This window comes from Typopeltis vanoorti, chromosome 12 (assembly GCF_054136105.1).
Source record: "Typopeltis vanoorti isolate ZY-2024b chromosome 12, IOZ_Tvanoo_1.0, whole genome shotgun sequence".
NCBI classification, from domain to species: Eukaryota; Metazoa; Arthropoda; class Arachnida; order Uropygi; family Thelyphonidae; genus Typopeltis; species Typopeltis vanoorti.
The window spans coordinates 106396329-106417500 of NC_143560.1; the positions used below are offsets into that span (position 1 = coordinate 106396329).

The 21172-nt window shown below is 34.6% G+C and overlaps 1 protein-coding gene across 1 annotated transcript in view; it reads right to left on the minus strand.

The window, feature by feature from the left end:
- Positions 1-20762, minus strand: part of LOC150101109 (solute carrier family 66 member 3-like) — a 29112-nt gene extending 8350 nt beyond the window's left edge. Inside the window, exons 1-2 of the mRNA XM_090402164.1 lie at positions 20697-20762; positions 5135-5255 (exon numbers count right to left, since the gene is read on the minus strand). Of these exons, the coding sequence (XP_090258290.1) occupies positions 5135-5255; positions 20697-20762 (187 nt within the window). The remainder of the gene's footprint in view (positions 1-5134; positions 5256-20696) is intronic.
- Positions 20763-21172: the final 410 nt, after the last annotated feature.

Sequence of the window (21172 nt, forward strand, 5' to 3'; positions counted from 1 at the left end):
TCCACAGGTTCTCCATTCACAACACAGTTGATATTTCCAATGATTCTGCCTATTTTCACTGTCTTTGTCTTTTTATTGCTGACCTTCATACCATATCTATTACAACAGCTATTCAATTTAGTCAGAGAATCTTGCAGACTTGTAGCAGATTTATTTAGAAGTATAACATCATCTGCATAAAGCAAAGAGCTGACATTAACATCTCCAATTTTGATATCATGTTTAATACCACTTTCCTCATTTTAAGCCTTTGATGGCTTTTTCTGCTTCAAGTATGGATATGTATTCCTGACTGCATGCCTGGTCAGTGTTTTTTATCACTGTGCTATCATCACTGCTTGTTTCATTTAGCAGTTTTTCAAAGTAATTAGTCCATACTTCAAGGATATCTTTTTCTCCCGTTTTCATGTCACCTTTATCATCTCTAACTCCTTTTACAGCACTCTTTCCTCCATTCCTAAGCTTCTTCAACAACCTCCAGAATATTTTGCCACCTTCTTGATATTTATTTTCTACATTCTTGCCAAAGTCCTCCCATGACTTTTGTTTAGCTAGTTTTACACAGTGTTTAGCATTCTTGCATTTGTCTCTATATTCTCTAAGAGCACAAGCTGACTTATTTGACAGAAACGTTTGATATGCTTTCTTCTTTTCCTTCACTGCCTCTTTAACTTCCTGTGTCCACCAGGGAGTTCTGATTTTTTTATCCTTGCACACAACCTCACCACATGCCTCTCTGGCAGAATCAATCAATGTTTCCTTCAGAGTTTGCCACTGAATCTCCAAGGTTTGATTCCTGTTCTCAAACTCTTTCATTTTTTCTTCAATAATCTTTGTGTATTTTAGTCTACAGTTCACATCCGAGAGCTGCTCAACTTTTATTCGCTTTAAAACTTTCTTACATGTCATTCTTTTCAATATGAAATCCAATTTTATCCTGCTCAAGACTAAATAGTGATCACTTCCAATTTCAAATCCTCTGTACACTCTGGTGTCCTGCACCAGGGAGAAAACATCACTATCAACAATAACATAGTCAATGAGACTTTTCTTATTCCTTGCCTCTTCTCTCCACGTGAATTTGTGCACATTTTTATGTTGGAACGTGGTGTTAGTAATAACCAGTCCATGTCCTGAGCAGAAATCCAACAGATATTTGCCATTATTATTAGCTTTGCTCTTTTCTCCAAATTTTCCCAAAATATTTATGTATGTCTCACAATCATTTCCTACTCTGCTATTTAGATCCCCAACAAGGACCAACTTTTCCTTTTTCATTGTGTCAGTTGCTTTTTCTAAAGCCTCAAAAAATTTCTCCACTTCTACCTTAGTAGAACCTTCTGTGGGACCATAGACACAAATAAGTCTCATTGTCCAGTTCCCCATTCTCATATTTGCCCACATTACTCTACTTGAGACTGAGTGCCATTCAAGAAGATTAGCCTCGTATTTTGTGTTGAATACTATGGCTACTCCTTCTTTTCCTTGATTGTCACTGCCTGAATATAACATTTTGTATTTATTGCTCAGAAAGATCTCACCAGTTTTTTTTGTTTTTTTTTGTTTCAGTCACCCCTATGATGTCGATCTGGTACTTATCTAATTCCTCAGCTAGCTCCATTTCTTTGCCATTTAGGCTTCTTAGGTCGATAGTACCGATCTTTAACTCTGGTGATGTTGAGTTGGGGTTTATTTTCAGATTTGTTCCAATAGCTGACTTTTTGCTGTTTGCCCTGGTTCCCTGGCGAAAACAACGGGGGCCTTGTTTAACCGGGCGAAGCCCCAGCCGGCATGAAATTTTGTCATGTTGTACCATCATTCTATATTTTGGTTTAACCAATAAGAATACAATTTGGTCGGCTAAATCCCAAATTGCCAGCCCATCCTCTGGCAATTTGGGATTTAGCTTTATTCAGTATCCAAGTAGATACCCAACAGGGTGCACTACAAGAAGGTGAGGATTGGACATTAGGTCAGAAGCCCTGGTCCGTTCTCCGCATTCCTTTAAAGGCTATGTGGAGGTCTCCTTTTAGTTATACAGCTTTGACCCTTAAGCACCCCTTTAGAAGTTTAATTTGCACTCTTAAGAAAAATGTCAATAAAATTGGTAAAGTAAAGATATAACAATGATGGCTGGTATCAATTTTGATACAAAGTTAAAAACATACAAAAACTAAAGTCCAGTTTAGCAACTTCAAAAACTTTACTACTGATGAACAAACTCATTAAAAAAACTAGCCTTCAGAAGCCATCTGAATCCAGCCATGCTTTATTCTGGTTCTCATAAGAAATTGAAAGCACTGTATGAGCTAGGTTGTTTTTCTAACTTTCTAATAAATGCAAGCTGTAACTTAAAGTTATTAGCATTATCACTCCAAGTAAGAATAGTCACTTTTTTTTTTTTTTTACTTCATTTATATCCATAAGCTGAAGCTTCAGCATGGGATGAAGTTCTTGCAGGCAGCATTTTATAAAGGTTCAATGCACTTATATAATTCCTCTCCTGATACTCAATCATTTTTGGTAAGATGATGAAATTTTATTTTAAAATTTAAAAAAAAAATTCTTCAAAACTTGACAATAATTTTTTCCACGAATATTTGGCATAATTTTTTTCATCAATGAAGCCAATCTATGCTAATAAGCTGGCTGAAAAACTGCAGGATTAAATTCCTCTTGGTAAATCACAGCTTTTGCTTGGAGTATACAGGATTTGATATAGGCATGCCAATTGTAACTCTCTTATGCCAAAACAATAAACAACAAATTACATAATAAGCACGGTAATTAACTTTAATGAGAGTTATGAAATATCTGTATTTTCATTAAAGTCAATTATTGCGGTTATCATGTAATTTGCTGTTTATAGTTATATCATAGGTACCTTTAAAGATTAGTCTCCTATGCCAAGTTTAGATGCAACTGTTTGCACAGACCTTTTCATAATATTTTTTTAAGATCCAAGTTTTTTCTCAATTGAAAGAACCATTGTTTTCTATTTTCACTTGTCATGAATTTTTTTTTTCCATTGTAAACATAAATCAATTAATTACAGTTTGTACAATTTGCACTAGCACAGACAAAAACAATGGTATTTGTATCAAATGCATGCACATCTCAACACTGTACATAGCTAAGACTTAGGCTTAAAAGAGTGTTCACATCACTAGATATGATAGATAAACTGCAATGCCAGGTAATAGTCATATAATTAGGACTCTGTATTCAGAGTCCACTGTTGGAGAGGACACATGTATGCTCATACACTCGTAATCTCTTCAAAATGTCAAAAGGAAACAAGGTAACAATCATAATTGGCTGAAAAACTGCAGGATTAAATTCTGCAGTTAAATCCTTGGTAAATCACAGCAAAAGCTGTGATTTACCAAGACATTCCAGTCATATAAACTGGAATGCCAGGTAATAGTCATATAATTAGGACTACTGTATTCAGAGTCCACTGTTGGAGAGGACACGTGTATGCTCATACACTCATAATCTCTTCAGAATGTCAAAAGGAAACAAGAAGCATAAAACCAACCAAATCCGAATTACCTGAAGGTAATGTTTTAATAATTCAAGAAATTGTTAGTAAAATTAAACAAAAAGATGCATTCTATTTCATATAAATGAAACTGATCAAAATTACATGAGTAAGTTATGAAGGTGTTATCCTCCCATAAGAATTTGGTTTCATCCTTTGATTCATCATGATGATGTCCAATGGATAGAAAACTAGATGGATGGATTCGAACATCATCTTGAATATAAAGAACTTTTAAAAGAGCTTTTCAACAAAAGGAGAGTTAGCTGATCTTATATAGAGATTGCAGAATATTCCTCCCAGAAACGCAGGTTCTTTCATCCTGAAAGATAAAATCTAGCCAAAGAATATGCTAGGCTAGATTTTATCCTGAAAGATAAAATCTAGCCATGCATTTACAAACATAGTAGACTATGCAAATAAGATTAGCTAATAAGTGTGAAGTAAAGTTACTTGGTTGTGACAGGGCACTAAGCCTAATGCATGGGGGGGGGGATGAGAAGATCATTCCTATTATTATTATTATACAGGCATCTCCATGGAGTCAGAAGACTCATTGTGGGAGATCCATTAACACACACCAGCCATCATTCACACAATACCCATTCATATCCCTCCTTAAACTCATTCACTGATGAAGCACCTGCAACCACTTCTGGCAACCATGTACTGAAAAAAGATTTCAGTGTCAATCCTATAAAATTTCCTTAATAACTTCCTAAATGCTTCTATCATGTCACCTCTTTTTTGCCTATCAGCTAATTTTTGAAGCCTACAGACCATCAATCTATTCTTATAGGGAACATTCCACAAATCTGCCACAATCTGTATGCAGTAGTCAGATGTGGCCTTACGAAAAATGCACCCTTATATAAGGATAAAATAATCTCTCTATCCCTACTTGTTAGCGTGTTCTTCAACAACCATGTTATGTAATATGCTGTTTTGGTTACCTTTGCAATATTCTCTCTAAACTTCAACTCCCTGTCCACAATCACATCTAAGTGCTTGGCCTCATCAGCTTCTTGATCTCACCTTACACTTGGGCACATTAAAACTGGCAGCCATTTACTTCTGCCCATACTGCTAGTCTGTTTAAATCTTCCTGTAGGATTTCCACATCATCTTCATTTACCACTGCACTTCCCAGTTTAGCATCGTCAGCAAATAACTGAAGATGAGATTATTTTCTGCCCAACATAAGTCAATGTATGTTGAATGCCTACCTGGTATAAAATCATAATGAGCGTCATTATTCTTATACTCTCTTTCGGGGAAGATTTGAGGCCTAGTTGAAGCTTTTAGGCTCTTTTCTTCTTTCATACAGTTTATTCTCATATTTCACTTAGGAATATACAAGTTAAAAAAAAAGAGGTTCAAATCACTTTTATTTCAACAGGAAAATCTTTAGAAACTAAAAAAATGGAGAGCAATTTCTGTTTATTTGAAATGCATATGAAGAGGAGACATATCATAATTGGTCTATATACACTGTAATAATGAAATCAATATAAGCTCTCAAAATTCTTTAAATGAACTGTTCTACACACATGCCTTCAAAATTTTTCAAGCAATTTTTTATAGTCTTACTTGCACTTGTGAAGGCACCGATAGACCATGATGTAGCACTCACTTGACCAGGATCTTTCGTAGAAACAATGGACCATAGTTGAAGTGATTTACTGCTTACCGAAACAGGAATCCCCACATTCTATGAAAAAGATAATTACAACATGTGTGTGTGTGTATATACATACACACATACATGACAATAGTTTAGTCTAATTTCTTTTTCTTTCAGTAAACAAACTCATTACATATTTATTTTTTCCAGGTTAGTCAAACATTTGGCAACATTTAAAAATAAATCACATAATGCCCGATTTCATTTTGAAATATTTTATTACAACTTTTTGTATGGAATATTTTGTAGAACTGTTGCAATGAATTGCTTGTTAATGTAAAATTTTTTAATTTATGTAATATTTAAGGGATATGAAATAAAGACAAAAACATCTAGAGAATGGAGGTGTCATATGTCCAAGTGATTTAAGCATTTCAAGAAGGCTAAGAAAATCTTGAGGATAATACTATACCAATGTAGAGTGATCCCCCATAGCTTGATCTAAACAGCATGTTGATACTTATGAGGCTTCATATTTCAAACCAGAAATATGAAGAGTTGAAATGTGCAAGTGAGGCAAACACTGAGTCTAATAAGGGAAGCATTTCTGCAAAATTACTTCAAGCCAACACAAGCTACTGTCAGATAACTGAAATCCTCCATACTACAAGTGCAGGAGATTTGCAATACTCAAAGTTTCCACAGAAGGCTGCAATTGTTCCCCTGTAAGGTGCATATTCTGCACATGTTTTTGAAGAGGATGACTATGCCATGTGACATTTTCAGAAAAAAAATATTTATATGACTATGCAACAATAACATTTACTTACAGAAATTTTCATAAAAATGAAACAATAGTGCTTTGGCACCATGTGGGGGATTTGGGATTAAATTGCATCAAGTTATCTAAACATGTCTGTACCAGTCCAAAAGATTAATATTCAATCATTACCAGCAATAACAAAGGAAACATACATACAAATCGGCCCTTCAGAACACACGCAATTTACAGACAAAAATTACTAGTTGTGGTAGTGTTGGAGGTGGGCGGTAGATGGCGTTGATTCGTAGTAGAGGTAAGATGTAGAGACAGTTGAAGATGTCTTCCCGCGATGAGTCTTCGGACTCCTTGGAGGTATCAGGAATAATAATAATAATAATAATAACATATCTGGACTGCTTTAGATGAAGTTCACATGATGAAAGTGAAAGATATTAAAGATGATATTCCAGCACAATTGCATCCTTCCACACTACGGAAAGACTACAATGTAAGGAATTCCCATATCTATGGATAATAAGTGTAGGCTCATAGTAACCCTTCCCAATCAACACATGTTATACTACTGGACTTATACTACAATACTTATTGTGGGTGCATAAAAAAGAGTATTGCAATCTTCAATAAAGAGACCAAATCTGGAATGGCTTATGCTACTTGATCATTCAAAGCTCTGTATGACAATCCATTGCAAAGTTGGCTGTTATATCTGTGTGTATATGTAGGTATATTATTTGGCTCTGAAAATGGTTTAGCAAATGATAACTGTTTCCAGAAAATCAGATGGAACCACAAGTTGTGCAAACTATATAAAGAACCTGAAATATTTAGTTTAATTATAAAAATCAAGTGGATACTGAATCCAGGTTAATGTTCAATCATTACCAGATTTTCTTTGTGATATTTTGTCTTTGATCAGCTGTCAGATTTATAAATTAAAATTAGTTTAAACACTGTCTTGTTTTCAGCTAGTCTAGTGTTTTGACTAATTTCTCTCTTATTCCATATTAATTTATCCAGTTGACTTCCCACCATACCAGCTTTGTTAATTCCATTAATATTTCCATATTTAATTTTCCATCTTTGCTAAAAGTTGTATTTAAATAGTTGAAATATTTGACTTGTTCTGTAGATTCTCCATTCAGGATGCAGTTGAAGTTTTCAATGTTTCTGCCTATTTTCAGTTTGTCTATCTTTTCAATGCTGATTTTCATACAAAATTTATTACAACAGTTATTAAATGTAGTTAGGGAATCCTGCAGATTTGTACTGGATTTCTTTATGGGTATAACATGACCTGCATAAAGAAAAGAGCTGAGATTAACATTTCCAATTTTGATATCAGGTTTATTTCCATTTTCCTTTGCAATGTGACTTACCACTCAAACATATACTATATAATGCTTGATCTAATGTCCTATTTACATCATAGAGCCATTAGCACTTTGAACAGCTAGCCTTTTTTTTTCTTGGCACCTTATCACATGCCGTTTACAGAACTACAAAATGTAGATACAGATTATTATTACTATTATTATTATTATTATTATTCAGGCCTCCAAGGAGTCAAAAGACTCATCGAGGGAGGTCCTTCCTAAGACATAAAGTCTGTCAAGACTCATCGAGGGGAGGTCCCCCCCTGAGAAACACAAAGTTTATCATACCACTCTTTAAAGTCACTGACCGTTCTCGCTCCCACCACTCCATCAGGCAATGCATTCCACGGCTCAACCACCCTCCACACAAAGAAACCACTCCTTACCCTCTTGCTCACAGTTTCCTTTCGTAACTTCCAGGGATGGCCTCTTGTCATCACTCCTTCCCGCTGATCAACCAAGCGAAAGAACTCCCCAGTGTCAACCCTGTAACCACCTCTCAACAGTTTAAAAGTCTCAATCATATCACCTCTCCTTCTTCTATCCGCCAAACTCTGCAGTCCACATTCTCTCAGCCGATCCTCATAACTATCATTGTACAGTCCTGAAACCATCTTTGTCATCCGTCTTTGTATCCTTTCCACAGTTAATTTATCCCCTTCAAATCCTGGGGACCAAATCTGAGAACAATAGTCCAAGTGTGGTCTGATCAGAGACTTATACAACGGAATGATAACCCTCTTATCTCTGCAGGTCAGTGTCCTTCTCATAATAGCAGCAATCCTCTGTGTTACCTTCACCACCTTTGCAATATGTCCCCTAAACTTCAGGTTTCTATCAATCATCAACCCCAGATCTCTTGTCTCCCCTACTTCCTCCAGTATAACTCCTCCCATAGAGTATGCAGCATCCCATCGATGTTTCCCAAACCTCAAGACCTTACATTTTGCTGCATTAAACTGACACCCCCATTCATTTGCCCATCTATCTAGCTTATTTAAATCCTCTTGCAGGGCTACCACATCTGCGCTATTACTAATAATCCTTCCCAGCTTCGCATCATCCGCAAACAACTGAATATCCCCCTGCAATCCACTGGCTATGTCATTGATATAAAGGTTAAACAATATAGGTCCTAGTACTGAGCCCTGTGGGACCCCACTTGTAACCCTCTGCCTCCTGGAAACTGCTCCACCATACACAACTCTCTGATACCTATCAGACAGCCAATCCTGAATCCAGTTGACCAATCTGACATCCAGACCCATGTGCTGCAACTTAAATATCAGCTTATCATGTGGCACCCTGTCAAATGCCTTCGCCAAGTCTAAGAAAATTGCAGTATATGCCTTTCCCTCATCTAATGCTCTTGTAACTTTATTATAAAAGGCTAGCATATTGCTAAAACAAGAGCGTCCTTTCACAAATCCATGTTGATTCTCACAGATAACATTACCCTCATCTGCCCAATGCTGTACACAGTCCCTCACTACTTTCTCCAAGATCTTAACAACTACTGATGACACACAGACTGGCCTATAATTAGACACTTCCAGTCTGTTACCACCCTTATGCAATGGCACTATCTTACCTTCCTTCCATTCCCTGGGCACCTTTGCCAAAGCCAGACTTTCATTGTAAAGCCACGTTAAAGGTATTGTCAATTCGCTAGCACATTCTCTCAAAACTCGTGGCGAAATACCATCCAGTCCCACAGCTTTACTGACATCCAGAGTACTCAGTATCTGAAACACACTCTCCTCCTGTACCTCCAGACCTCGTACCAGTCCTATCCCTCTAGCATTAAAACTGACTCCTCTAGGATGAAATACTCCAATAAAGTGTTCATTGAACAATTCCACTATGTCCTCTGCATCAGTCACTCTATTCCCATTTTTATCCCACAATATCATTCTTCCACAGTCATTTCTCCTCCTACTGGCCACATAGCTAAAAAATTCCCTAGGATTTTCTTTGGATCTTAGGGCCAATCTCCTCTCATATTCCAGTTTCGCTTTCCTTACCACACGAGTCACTCTTCTGGCCTGTGTCTTATATTCTTCACTCATCCTCTCTTCATCTGTCTCCTTATATCTCTTCCATAGCCTCTTTTTCGCATGCAGTTCCTGTTTAATGTTGTTTGTCATCCACTTTACTCCAAATTGCGCCCTCTTCTTCACTCGTGGTATACAACTTACCATTGCTGATAACAAATATTCTTTCACAATTTCCCACGCACTGGTGATATCCCGGCCGTCCAATTCCTCCCTCCATGAAACTTCCCGAAGTTGACGTCTAAGACTATTATAATCACCTGCCTTATAATTCCACATAAGTTCCCGTCTCTTTGATACTCCTGCATGTCTATTCATTTTCCATGTCAACACCATATGGTCACTCTCTCCAACTGGTGGGAGAGACGTCAACTCAGTTATTATCAACTCTTCTGATGCTATAACCAAATCCAGATCCTTGTTATATTCTCATAATTTCTCAACTATTTGTCTTAAAGTAAAAATCTGATACTGACAACCCTCTGGGTTGAATCCAGCTTGTTCATCTCTAAGCTTTCCTTCCACAAGTTTTCTTATCCTTTTCTCCAGTATACTTGCATAAATCTTACCAGGAAACTGAGTAAGAAAATTTAATCAATTTTCACATATAGTTTTATTTTCAACCATTTAACTAGGCCTTCTGAATATGCAATGTAGCCACTCTAAAATATTTATACTTTCATAATTTGAACATTTTTGATCTTTGATCCAGCTGTCTTTTACATTTCAGGTTTTTGATGGCTTTTTCTATTTGAAGTATTGACATGTAATCCAGATTGCACTGCTTCTGAATGTTTTCGACCACTGTGCTGTCAATGTTTGTTTCATTTAGCAATTCTTTCAAATTAATTACTTCAGACAACTAGAATATCTTTATCTTCAGTTTTCATGTCACTTTTTCATCTGATTTCTTTTATAGTACTCTTTCCTCCATTGTTAAATGTTTTCAATAGCTTCCAAAATATCTTACTATTTTCCTGAAATATATTTATGTTTTAAGAAGGAGAGGTGATATGATTGAGACTTTTAAACTGTTGAGAGGTGGTTACAGGGTTGACATTGGGGGGTTCTTTCGCTTGGTTGAACAGCAGGAAGGAGTGATGACAAGACGCCATCCCTGGAAGTTACTAAAGGAAACTGTGAGCAAGAGGGTGAGGAGTGGTTGAACCATGGAATGCATTGCCTGATGGGGTGGTGAGAGCGAGAATGGTCAGTGAGTTCAAGGAGTGGTATGATAGACTTCGTGTTTCTTAGGGGGGGGGGACCTCCCCTCGATGAGTCTTGATAGACTTTGTGTTTCTTAGGAAGGACCTCCCACGATGAGTCTTTTGACTCCATGGAGGCCTGAATAATAATAATTCGCATGAATTCTTTAGCTACTTTTACACAGTGCTTCACTTTCTTTAATTTTTCTCACAGCAGAAGCTGACTTACATGTATGGAACTTTCAATACAATTCCCTATTTTCCTTCACTGCCTATTCAATTCCCAAGTCCATCACTGAGTTCTGATTTTTCTATCTTTGTAGACAACCTTACTACAATGCATATTTGAGCAAATCAATCAAAGAGTTTCCTTCAAGGTCTGCATATAAATTTCCATGGTTTCATTTCTTGTTTCAAATGCTTTCATTTTTTTTTTTTTGCATAGTATTTTAATCTACAGTTCACCTCTGAAAGCTGCTCAACTTTTATTCATTTTACAATCTTCTTACCCACTTTTTGTTTCCAATACAACATTCAATTTTAATTTTATCATCCATAAAACTAAATGGCAATTACTTCCAAGTAAAAAAAAACAACTGATTCATTTTTCTCCCTGTGATGTTGTTTATAATACCATTAAATTTTATATCACTAACATGCTAATAAGAACTTAAGTTACATTAAACTTCTAGCATGAAGTTTCAGCCATTTTCCTTGAAACTACTTGCTTGCAGGGTCGCAATTCTTAGTAACCTCTGATAAAACATTAATGAGCCATCAATGGCAATGATGGTGGTTGGGGAGAACCTAAGATGAGTAAAAGCTTTATTTTTATGTTGGAGTAGGGATGATGAATAGCATCTTGCTTATTTCTAAAACCTAAGATTAACACTAACAAATGGCTATCTGATTCACTTAACTGATTGCACCTAGTTTGTATGAAATGTATGTACTTTTATATTACATGAAATTTTTGAGTTTTTAACAAGAACTAAAATGTCTATTCTAAGGATTTTTTAAATTTAATTTGGTTTAAGCCCAGTTCTAAAGTAATAATGCGATGAAGATATCTTATTTATAGAAGAAACTGTTCAACTGATAGTAAAAATTCCTCAATTCTGTATTCTTTCTTCTGAACAAAATAACAAGAAATTTCAACTTGAAAAGAATAAAAAAATACAACTAAGACAAATATCACTGAGTTAGAATATTCAAAGTAACACTTTTAGAATAGTTTTGCTGGATAAAAACAGATTGTTTAACAATTGTGTAAGCAAACATTTACACATCTTTGAGACATGATAGATTTACATCAAAGTTAAGTAACTTGATTGCTATGCTTACACCATTCTAATTTTAAGAACCATTAGAAAGCAATATCAAATTAATTAATGCATATATAAATAAAGTGGCAATAACTGAAAAGCACAAGGTTCTATAGCTGAAGAGATATTCTCGGCAATGGATAACTCCATTCATGTTGATATTTTGTGGAATAGATACATGTCTAGAGATAAAATAATAACTGACTTCAGTTGGTTAATAAATTATTATGTCAATATTTTGCATTGGTTTTCAAATGGCAAAATATAAAGTCACGAGAAAAAACACCAAGCATGTGCATGCAGGCACGCTGCAAAGAAAGCAAACATGGACCAAGTGTCACTGGCAGGATCCTACAATTCTAACTGGCACCCTCTATAGGTGTGATGATGGAAACTTGCTGAAGATCACATGATAATTGTCTTCCAGATCTTTGCATTATTTGATTTGCAAAGATTTTCCCCCTGAATCTGATGATCTATATCCAGGGCACAGTCTGCTATTCTTGTGTTCTTCCTGTTTGTTTAAATGAGGAGAGTTTGCAGGACAATGGCTGCAGTAGATTCCAGGATGGTCTAGCCAATAGAAAGGATATTTTGGTGGGCAGATAAGGTTAGATAGTTTTTGGCATGGGTTGAAGGAGATCAGTATGGTGGACTGTTTTAGAACATGTGAAATTTTTTCTGAGGTGCTCTGGATATAGAGAATAGAATGGATTTTGTGTATTTTAAATTATGGAGAGGAGAGGGATTCTGGGATGAGCTAAGAGTTTTGTTCATTTTATGAAGGGGGAAATCCATTGGCTAAAAAAAGTGTCCCAGATGTCAGCGATTTCTTGGAGGGAATAGCGTGGTGAGAGCAAATGGTTCTAGCAAGATTTCATAAAGTTTCCATGAGACCATATTGCTGGGAAGGGTGGTGATGTGACTGATGATGATATATGAACCTTCATGTGGATATGTTTTCTGCAGGCATGAAAGAATAGGGATCCATTAACAAGTCAGGTGACAAGAGTGTCAAGGAAGGATTGACAGTTGTTTTCCTTTTCAATGGTGAAACATACCTTGGGTATTGGAGTTTGCTAAAAATATTTCCAATGTATCCCTGCCATGTGGCTAAATGGAGAGCACACTGTCCATGTAGCACAACCAAATTGTTGGTTTGAGAGGGGGCTAAGTTTAAGGCTAAATTTCAAAATGTTCCATGAAGAGATTATGGGGGCAGGGTGGAGCCCATAGTCATGCCTTCAATCTATTTGTAGGTTTTGCCTGCCATGTAAAATAACCAAAGTTAATTGTAAAACTGAATAAAGCTGCTAATATAAGAAATTCAATCTATTTATAGGTTTTTTCCTGCTATGTAAAATATCCAAAGTTCATTGTAAAACTTAATAAGGATGCTAATGTCAAGGGGGTAAGAGAGTCTGTAGAATTTCTTAAGTTTCCATGACTTATTTATAACGATATTAACAACACCAAACAATTGCATCAAAGGATGTTTTATTAACTGCTTATATTTCACTGAATTTCAAATCAGCATCATCAGAGCTAATATAGGTGACAGTGAGTAAGTGAAACAATACAATTGTAATGGACAAAAGATGTCTTGTTTTTTGGAGTCCTCTAATGTATAAACAAAAAAACCCTTACGCATTTCTGTATTACAGCTGTGGAAGTTGCTCTTAGAATAACACTCTCCCAAATTTTTGGCAAATTAATGCAACCATATTTGTTTAGGTTAGGAGAATTCTTCAAAGCCACGATGGCTAACTCAAAATATAATCTTTCAGATCTATAATGCTTCTAAACAGCACATTCGTTTTCCTCCGTCTAATCCTGTGTAAAGGGATATCCAACGAGTGGTCTGCTAGTCCATAGTGTAATAGTAGCGAATATATTCTGATCCGTTCTTCCAGGCGGATGTTAACTGTTTGCCCATAGTAGAGTCACAGTCACAGGGAACTTCATACTCCAGGGTGTTCTAGAGGGTGAAATTTATCCTTAGGTGAACGGATCAGAATTGCTAGTTTAACGTGAGGTTTGAATGTGAGCGAAGGCCATGTTTCATCAGTACTTTGGCTACCTTTTCTGATGTACCTCTCACATAGGGAATAGAAATGGTAATGTTGTGTTCCTGTGTATTAGGGGAGGGAGGGATCATGGGGCTATGGAGTATTTTATCTATTTTGTAGGGATTGTAGCCATTGGCCAAGAACGTATGGAGCAGATATTTGAGTTCTGTGGACAGAGCTATATCATTAGAACAAATGGCTCTGGCTCTGTGTGTAAGTGTTTTTAAAATGCCATACTGTGGAACTGGATGATGATGTGATTGTTTATGTAAGTATCTTCCTGTGTGTGTGTTGGTTTTCTGTAAATGGAAAAAGATAGTGATCCATCTGAAAGGCAGGTGACTAATGTGTCAAGAAATGGTAAACAGTTATTTGATTCTTTTTCTACTGTGAAGTGGATTTTGGGCTGTTTAGGTAAGTGACAAACGCATCAAACTTGTCCATGGGGCCAAATGGCAAACACATCATGTACATAGCATAACCACACTAGTGGCTTGTATGTAGCTATGGTAAGTACTTTGTTTTCAAAGTGTTCTTATCAGGGGGAAAATTTAGACTTGATCAAATCAAGGGCATCTATCAGTAGTACACTGGTAAATAAAGAGGTGACATCAAAACTAACCATTATGTCTGAATTTTTAAAGATGTGATTTTCAACTAGTGTTTTGACATGGACTGAATTTTTTTACAAAACGAGGGGAGTTGCCAGTAAAGGGTGGCAAGCAACTCGGCTAATTGTTGGGCCAGTTTATATGTGGGACTATCTATGCTATTGACTATGGGGGATAGGGGGGATATTAGGTTTGTGGATTTTTGGTAATCCATGCATACAGGGTGGTTTAACATGAACTGGGTTTTATGTTTTTGATGATTTCTTTTGGCCAGGAAGTCACTTTTTTCAGTAATTTTTGGACTTTTTTCTTTTGAGACATAGTGGGATCTCGATCTATAATTTGGTATGTAGAACTGTCACATAGGATATCTTGAATTTTTCTGTTATAATCTTCTTGATTCAGGATAACTGTTGCATTTCCCTTATCGGCTTTTGTAATAATAATATTTTTATTCATATAGAACTTTTTAAGGCAGTTATTTCATTAGATGTAGTATATTGCTTTTTGGGTACTTTTTTTCTGGTATAGGATGCTTAATGCTAAAAAAAGTGAATGTTTATGTAAACACATGCACTTTTTTTTTCCAAAAAAAAAAAATCAAATCTTTCTTTCTTTCCAAGATAAGTGAATCAAATAATTTATAATTTTTCAATAATAAAAGTGAAATTTGATTATTATAAATTAAGAAATTATTTTGACATGTATGTTAATCAATCAATCAGTTTGAAATGAATCAAGGCACTGCTAATGTATTCAGCCCTACTGTTTGAGGCTCTTTAGTGTCACTTTTGAGGAAGTGTTCCTTCTTTTCTTTCTCGATAGCAGTGAGAGTAATCTAAACTTTTAGCCTTTAAATCCAGCTGAGAGGATTATTATATAGTATTTCTAAGACATAGCTTATTTCAGCAATGACAACTAGCAGTGGGAAAAGTACCAATATTTGAAATTTTTAAGAAAAAAAATAACTTTTTTTTTTCTGGCATATGTATAAACAGTTTTTATATGGTGAAAATATAGCATAGCATTTCTAAATTGTAGATAGCAAAGAAATAGTCTGGAAACAGACAGATACAATAATATAACTGCTTTATTTCTTTTATCAAAATTGTAAAATAAAGTGATAGATTTTGAATACTGTCTGTGAAAATTTTCAAATCACCCAGTAAAAAATTTGAGTTATTTATAATTCAGCTCCAGGAGCGAAGAGGGAGAGGATGCAATTGGAAATCTTCAAAATAAGCATAAATTTTGAATCTGTCGGTATAGGATATCTTTCATCTATTTTTATATCTACAGTGATTAAGCACTGAATATTATAGGAATGTGCATTCAACAAAAAAACTAAAACTAAAAATCATCTGTTGCAATTTTAAGAAGGCAGCTGAAGTATCACTAGATATAAATTTTTGATACTGAAAATTTACAATTTAATATTTGTTGTTCATAAAAACAGAAACACTCATTTCTAAAAATGAAGCATCACGATCCATATAATGGTATTTTGCAAGGAAAGAAAACAAAAGTTCATATTCATTTTAATAAATCTTATTTGAAGTGTGTATATTGTATATAATTAACACAATAATTTTCAATGCAGGCATTCGAAAATTGCTCGAAAATAATTTCTCCAATATTGTCAGTAAAATGAAAGACATAAACTGTCATGTTCAACTGCACTTGAAAAATTGAAAAATAAAAGACAATCAATTTGCTATTACTAAATAAATTCACTTCAAAGGCAGATTTGTGGTCATTTCAAGACTATTAATTTTCACACATGTGAAATTTGTTTTTATCTTTGGGAACAGACATAAATAAACTATGCCATAAAAAGTTCATATATTGAAGGAAGTTCCAAGTACCACAGTATAAGTCAAGTGACACAAAGGTCACTACATTAGAGTTAATCCACTAATGGCTATTAAAGGATTAATGGTGGTGATCGTAATTACACGATCACCACCACGAAAAGGCAGAATGGCTGATGAGGTGTTGATTCTAAGGTGCGAATATTTCATCCACTTTGGCCAATTTGGGGGGGGGGTAAATCCCATTAAATTTGACTTAGATAAAAGATATATTAAGAGAATTTTACTCATGATCTGATGCTACATCATTTACATAAAAATCTGTAAGTAGTGTAGCATAACAAGAAATTAATAGAAATAATTAATTTCTATTAATTGCCTTCTCTAATAATCATCTGAAACTGTATTCAACCAGATTCATATCTGAATGGGACATACCATATTTTTTGCCTTATAAGATGCAACATTGTATTGGATGCATTGCATTTTTCATGTTGAATTTTTGGAAAAAACATATTCGTCGCAATATAAGATGCACGAATTATGCCTATATATAATTTTTTTTTTTTTTTTTGTAAATGTCAGGATGTCCCGACCACACCTTCTTAATCCATAACTTCATCTTTTCCTCATCTATCCATGCATCCTTTTGGATGAGTATGAATGTAAATGCCTTTGGGAAGTTTTCTTTGGTTTGGGCATTGTTTTTCTTTTAAAAATTAAAAGAGGTGACAATTTTGTTTCATCCATACAGCACTAAAAAACAACAGTATAGTGGGTTTTTTCGTGATCAGAAGTTTTAACAATAATATATTTTTTTATCATTTTGGAGTCAACAGTCTTGTTTGAGGGCACATCAAAAGTCAGAGGCAGTTCATCCATATTAGCTATCTGTGAAACTTCAAAATTGCCTTGTTTTCTAGCATTTATGATGAATCTGTTTGTACCATTACATACCGTTAAGTTCATACCATTTTTTTCTTTAGGCAGAGACCCAAAGTGCTGCTCTGGGCACTTTGGACCCCCATGTTAATTCATAGTTCCAATGTATACATGGATACATGAGATTCAACAGTGCTATCTTTTTATTAATTGAGCTGATTTTTTTTTTTTAAATATAAAAACACTACTTGAAAAATTTTAAAGAATATATAAAAATGTAACAGCAGGATATTAACTTAAAAGCAGTAGTAACATAATGTAACTCAAGTCTGTCAAAATGCATTTTTAAGAATTTTATTATTCTCAAAACATTACTACCAGTTCAACATATTACTCAATAAAATTATACTAGAATATTATAGTACACTAAAATCACACAGGGTGTCTTGTCACCCTGTGGCAATGTTTTCATAATGCTTGAATGCTAAAAAAAAATCCATTAAAAGATTGATTTTAGTCACTGATTAGTAAAACTTTTTATAGATCTTTCTCTCTCTTGTCAAAGATTATTTGACTCAAATAATCTTTGACAAGAAAGCAGTTTTTATCACTGTGGAACTTGGGTTTTTAACCTCACAATTCAGAAAACTTGACAGACCTCACACCACTTCAGATAATAATAATACCAGTTAGTGAGGAACATGAAATAGTGACAGTTGCCTGATGTACTCTTGACACCTATAGATCTTTGCATACAACATACTACAAGTGGGAGAATGACAGGACAAACACACTTTGAGTGGAAAGGATCCAAAATCTGATTCTCATTTCAATGAGAAAAATCTTCATATGGACTTTCTCAACAGAAAGTGAGTTAGCACATCCACTCAAAGTTAATGAGTGGATGTGCTCATACAGAGGTAGTAGGGTCTTTAATCTCACATACAGGCAAACTGGCCAGAGAATATGCACAATTAACAGACAAAAATCCAGTTACTGAGCTGTACTCATCCCATGATGCTTGAACTCTATGGAGATGTCACATAATAATGCCTTCAAATAATAACTGGTAGACGTGAACTGGCTGATTGCAAATTTCCAAAACTTGAATTCTCCCTGCTTTCTTTGAGAAATAAAAAGGCATTAAAGAATTTATTGATTTTAACTTGTTTGATATCCAACCACTTGTTAGTATTAGCAACTGATGGAGGATAATCAATGATCAGTCTCAGTGATTACTGGTTTAGTACAAACGCTTTTGGTGCTAAACAAGTAATTTTTGTGCGCAAACTCAAACGGGTAGCTGCATGTAGATTTACTCATTTTTAATATCAAAACACAAATTACTTACAAACAATTATGTCAATTTCTATTTTTTGCTCATTTATAAACCAATCATAGGACTTGGCACATCTAACAAGACAACCTAATAACCAGAGTACTCCAATAATTAGAGATCCAATGATATGTGACCTGCTATGTATATATCAACATAATTTACCAAAAAATAAAAGAAAGATGATGAATGAGGTGTGCTTGGCAAGAGGTTGACAAAATCATGCTTTCCGGGTGCAAAAATTAACAATATTAGCGATGTTATTAGAATGCAAAAGGGTAAAACGGAAGAATTGATTATTTTGACTAGAACAAATTGGAGGACATGAAAGTTACTAAAAGCAGCAAAAGAAAAGAGTGAGAGAGAGTTATGTGGCTGTTTCCAGAGTACGACAGACTTGAGATGAGGAGGAGGGCCATAATAGCAAATGAGTCAATGCATAGGTTATGCAGGAGGAATCATGTGGAGTTTGTGGATATGTGGAATGAGTTAGGCAGAAGAAAGGACTTATGAAAGAAGGATGGTTTGCATCTTAATGGATTTGGTGTTCAGACTCTGGAAAAAGTGTTGCTAAAGGAAGTGAGAGTGGATGTGCAAAATCAGGGAAACTACAGCTTTTAAGGGAGAGGTTGTTGAGTAAGCATAGATACCAGTGAGGCAGCTGAGTGTAAGAATGTGCAGAAAATGCTTAAGTTAGTACCACTGGTAACAATGGGATAGTTAGTATAAAGCATAAGGACAGCAGTAGGCCTAAGAGGTTACTGCAATTTATGTACACTAATGCCAGGAGCATTCAGAACAAGTGGGAGGAATTTTTGGCATTGGTTAGGTCATCTCGGCTAAAGGTTACTGGCATCAAGCCATGAAAGGCTGGCCTGACTACAGATACTTGTCAACTGACAGCCAAACATGATACTCCATAAAAAAATTGTACACTATCTGTAGAAAAATGTTTACTAATCTGTGGGACAAATGTTTTATCAAGCAAATTGTTAAATGAAATACATGTGGCAATAATCCAAATACAAAATCAATGCATCAAACTGAAAAGAACAGGGTAATTGTACTCTTGAATTGTACTCTTGTACATTTCAAGAGTACAATTCCCTTTGAACTAATTACAGAAAGATGCTTCTTGAAGACAGTTCTTCATTCTCAAGTATGTTACTCTGTACAAGTGATACTTAGCACTAGCCATTCAGAAGCAGGTGTTCCTTCCAGAGGACACCAGACCAGACACATAGCACTGAACATGCCAGAAAATTTCAAGGAGCTGGTTCTTGTCACATAACCAACATACAGTTCAGTCCTTGTGCTATATAATTATCACCAATTCTGATCCCTGCTTCATTAATGCACAGATAGATACTTTTTGTTAATACTGAGAAGCTTTGGTTTCCAAGGATCAAGTAGTATGATAATGAAACTGAACCACTTACAGAGAGTGAGATGGATCAGCACCAGAACATGGCATATATTTTGTTGAACACTATAAAGGTTCAATTTTATGAAGGGTTAAACAAAAAAAAGTCAAAATACTAGAAATTTTTGAGTCACATTTTATGTATAACAAATAAATAGTAATAATAAAATATACAGTAAACTAAAAGTTTTAAGAACAAAGAAGATACTTCTTTACAAATTTGCAACATGAAAAAAATTCAAAAATTTTGAACTTTTTTTTTCTGGACATTCAGCAAAAATCTTAAGCCTCCACTGAATTATAACGTTTTGTATTTATTTTGTTGCATATTATAAAATATTGCATTATGCATGATTTATTTATATATATATTCAAAAATTGTATCATTTTATCAAAGTATGCATAATCAGTTCATAATGATGCTTGTTACTTACAACTGCTAACATCATTGTCCATTTTGGAATCGGATATAAAGCAATTGAAAACTGTAAACTGATCATGCTGAAATACTCCACTGAATTATAACTTTTTGTACTTATTTTGCTGCATATTATAAAATATTATATTATGCATGATATATTTATATATATATTCAAAAATTGTATCATTTTACCAAAGTATGCATAATCAGTTCATAATGATGCTTGTTACTTACAACTGCTAACATCATTGTCCATTTTGGAATCAGGTATAAAGCAATTGAAAACTGTAAACTGATCATGCTGAAATACTGGTGTCAAGGAGCATTTATTTTTTCTTAAAAAAGCAGAAAGCCAGTTAAGTAAATAACTGACTTTCTAACATAATTTAGCAATACCTGGCCTTGTAAAGATTTTTTTTATGTTGTTCCAACCCACAAAAAGTTATTAAACATATAGTACATGTGTACTGTGAGTGAGCTAAGGATTTTTTTTTCTTTTCGTTTTTATAAATTTTATATCTATCTATATATATATATTTTTTTTTTCTTCTTCTATATTTTTCCATATCTATATATATATTTTTTTTCTTCTATATTTTTACATATATATATATATATATTTTTTTTTTTTCTTCTATATTTTTACATATACATATATATTTTTTTCTTAACATTACATACATATATATATATATAACATTACATACATA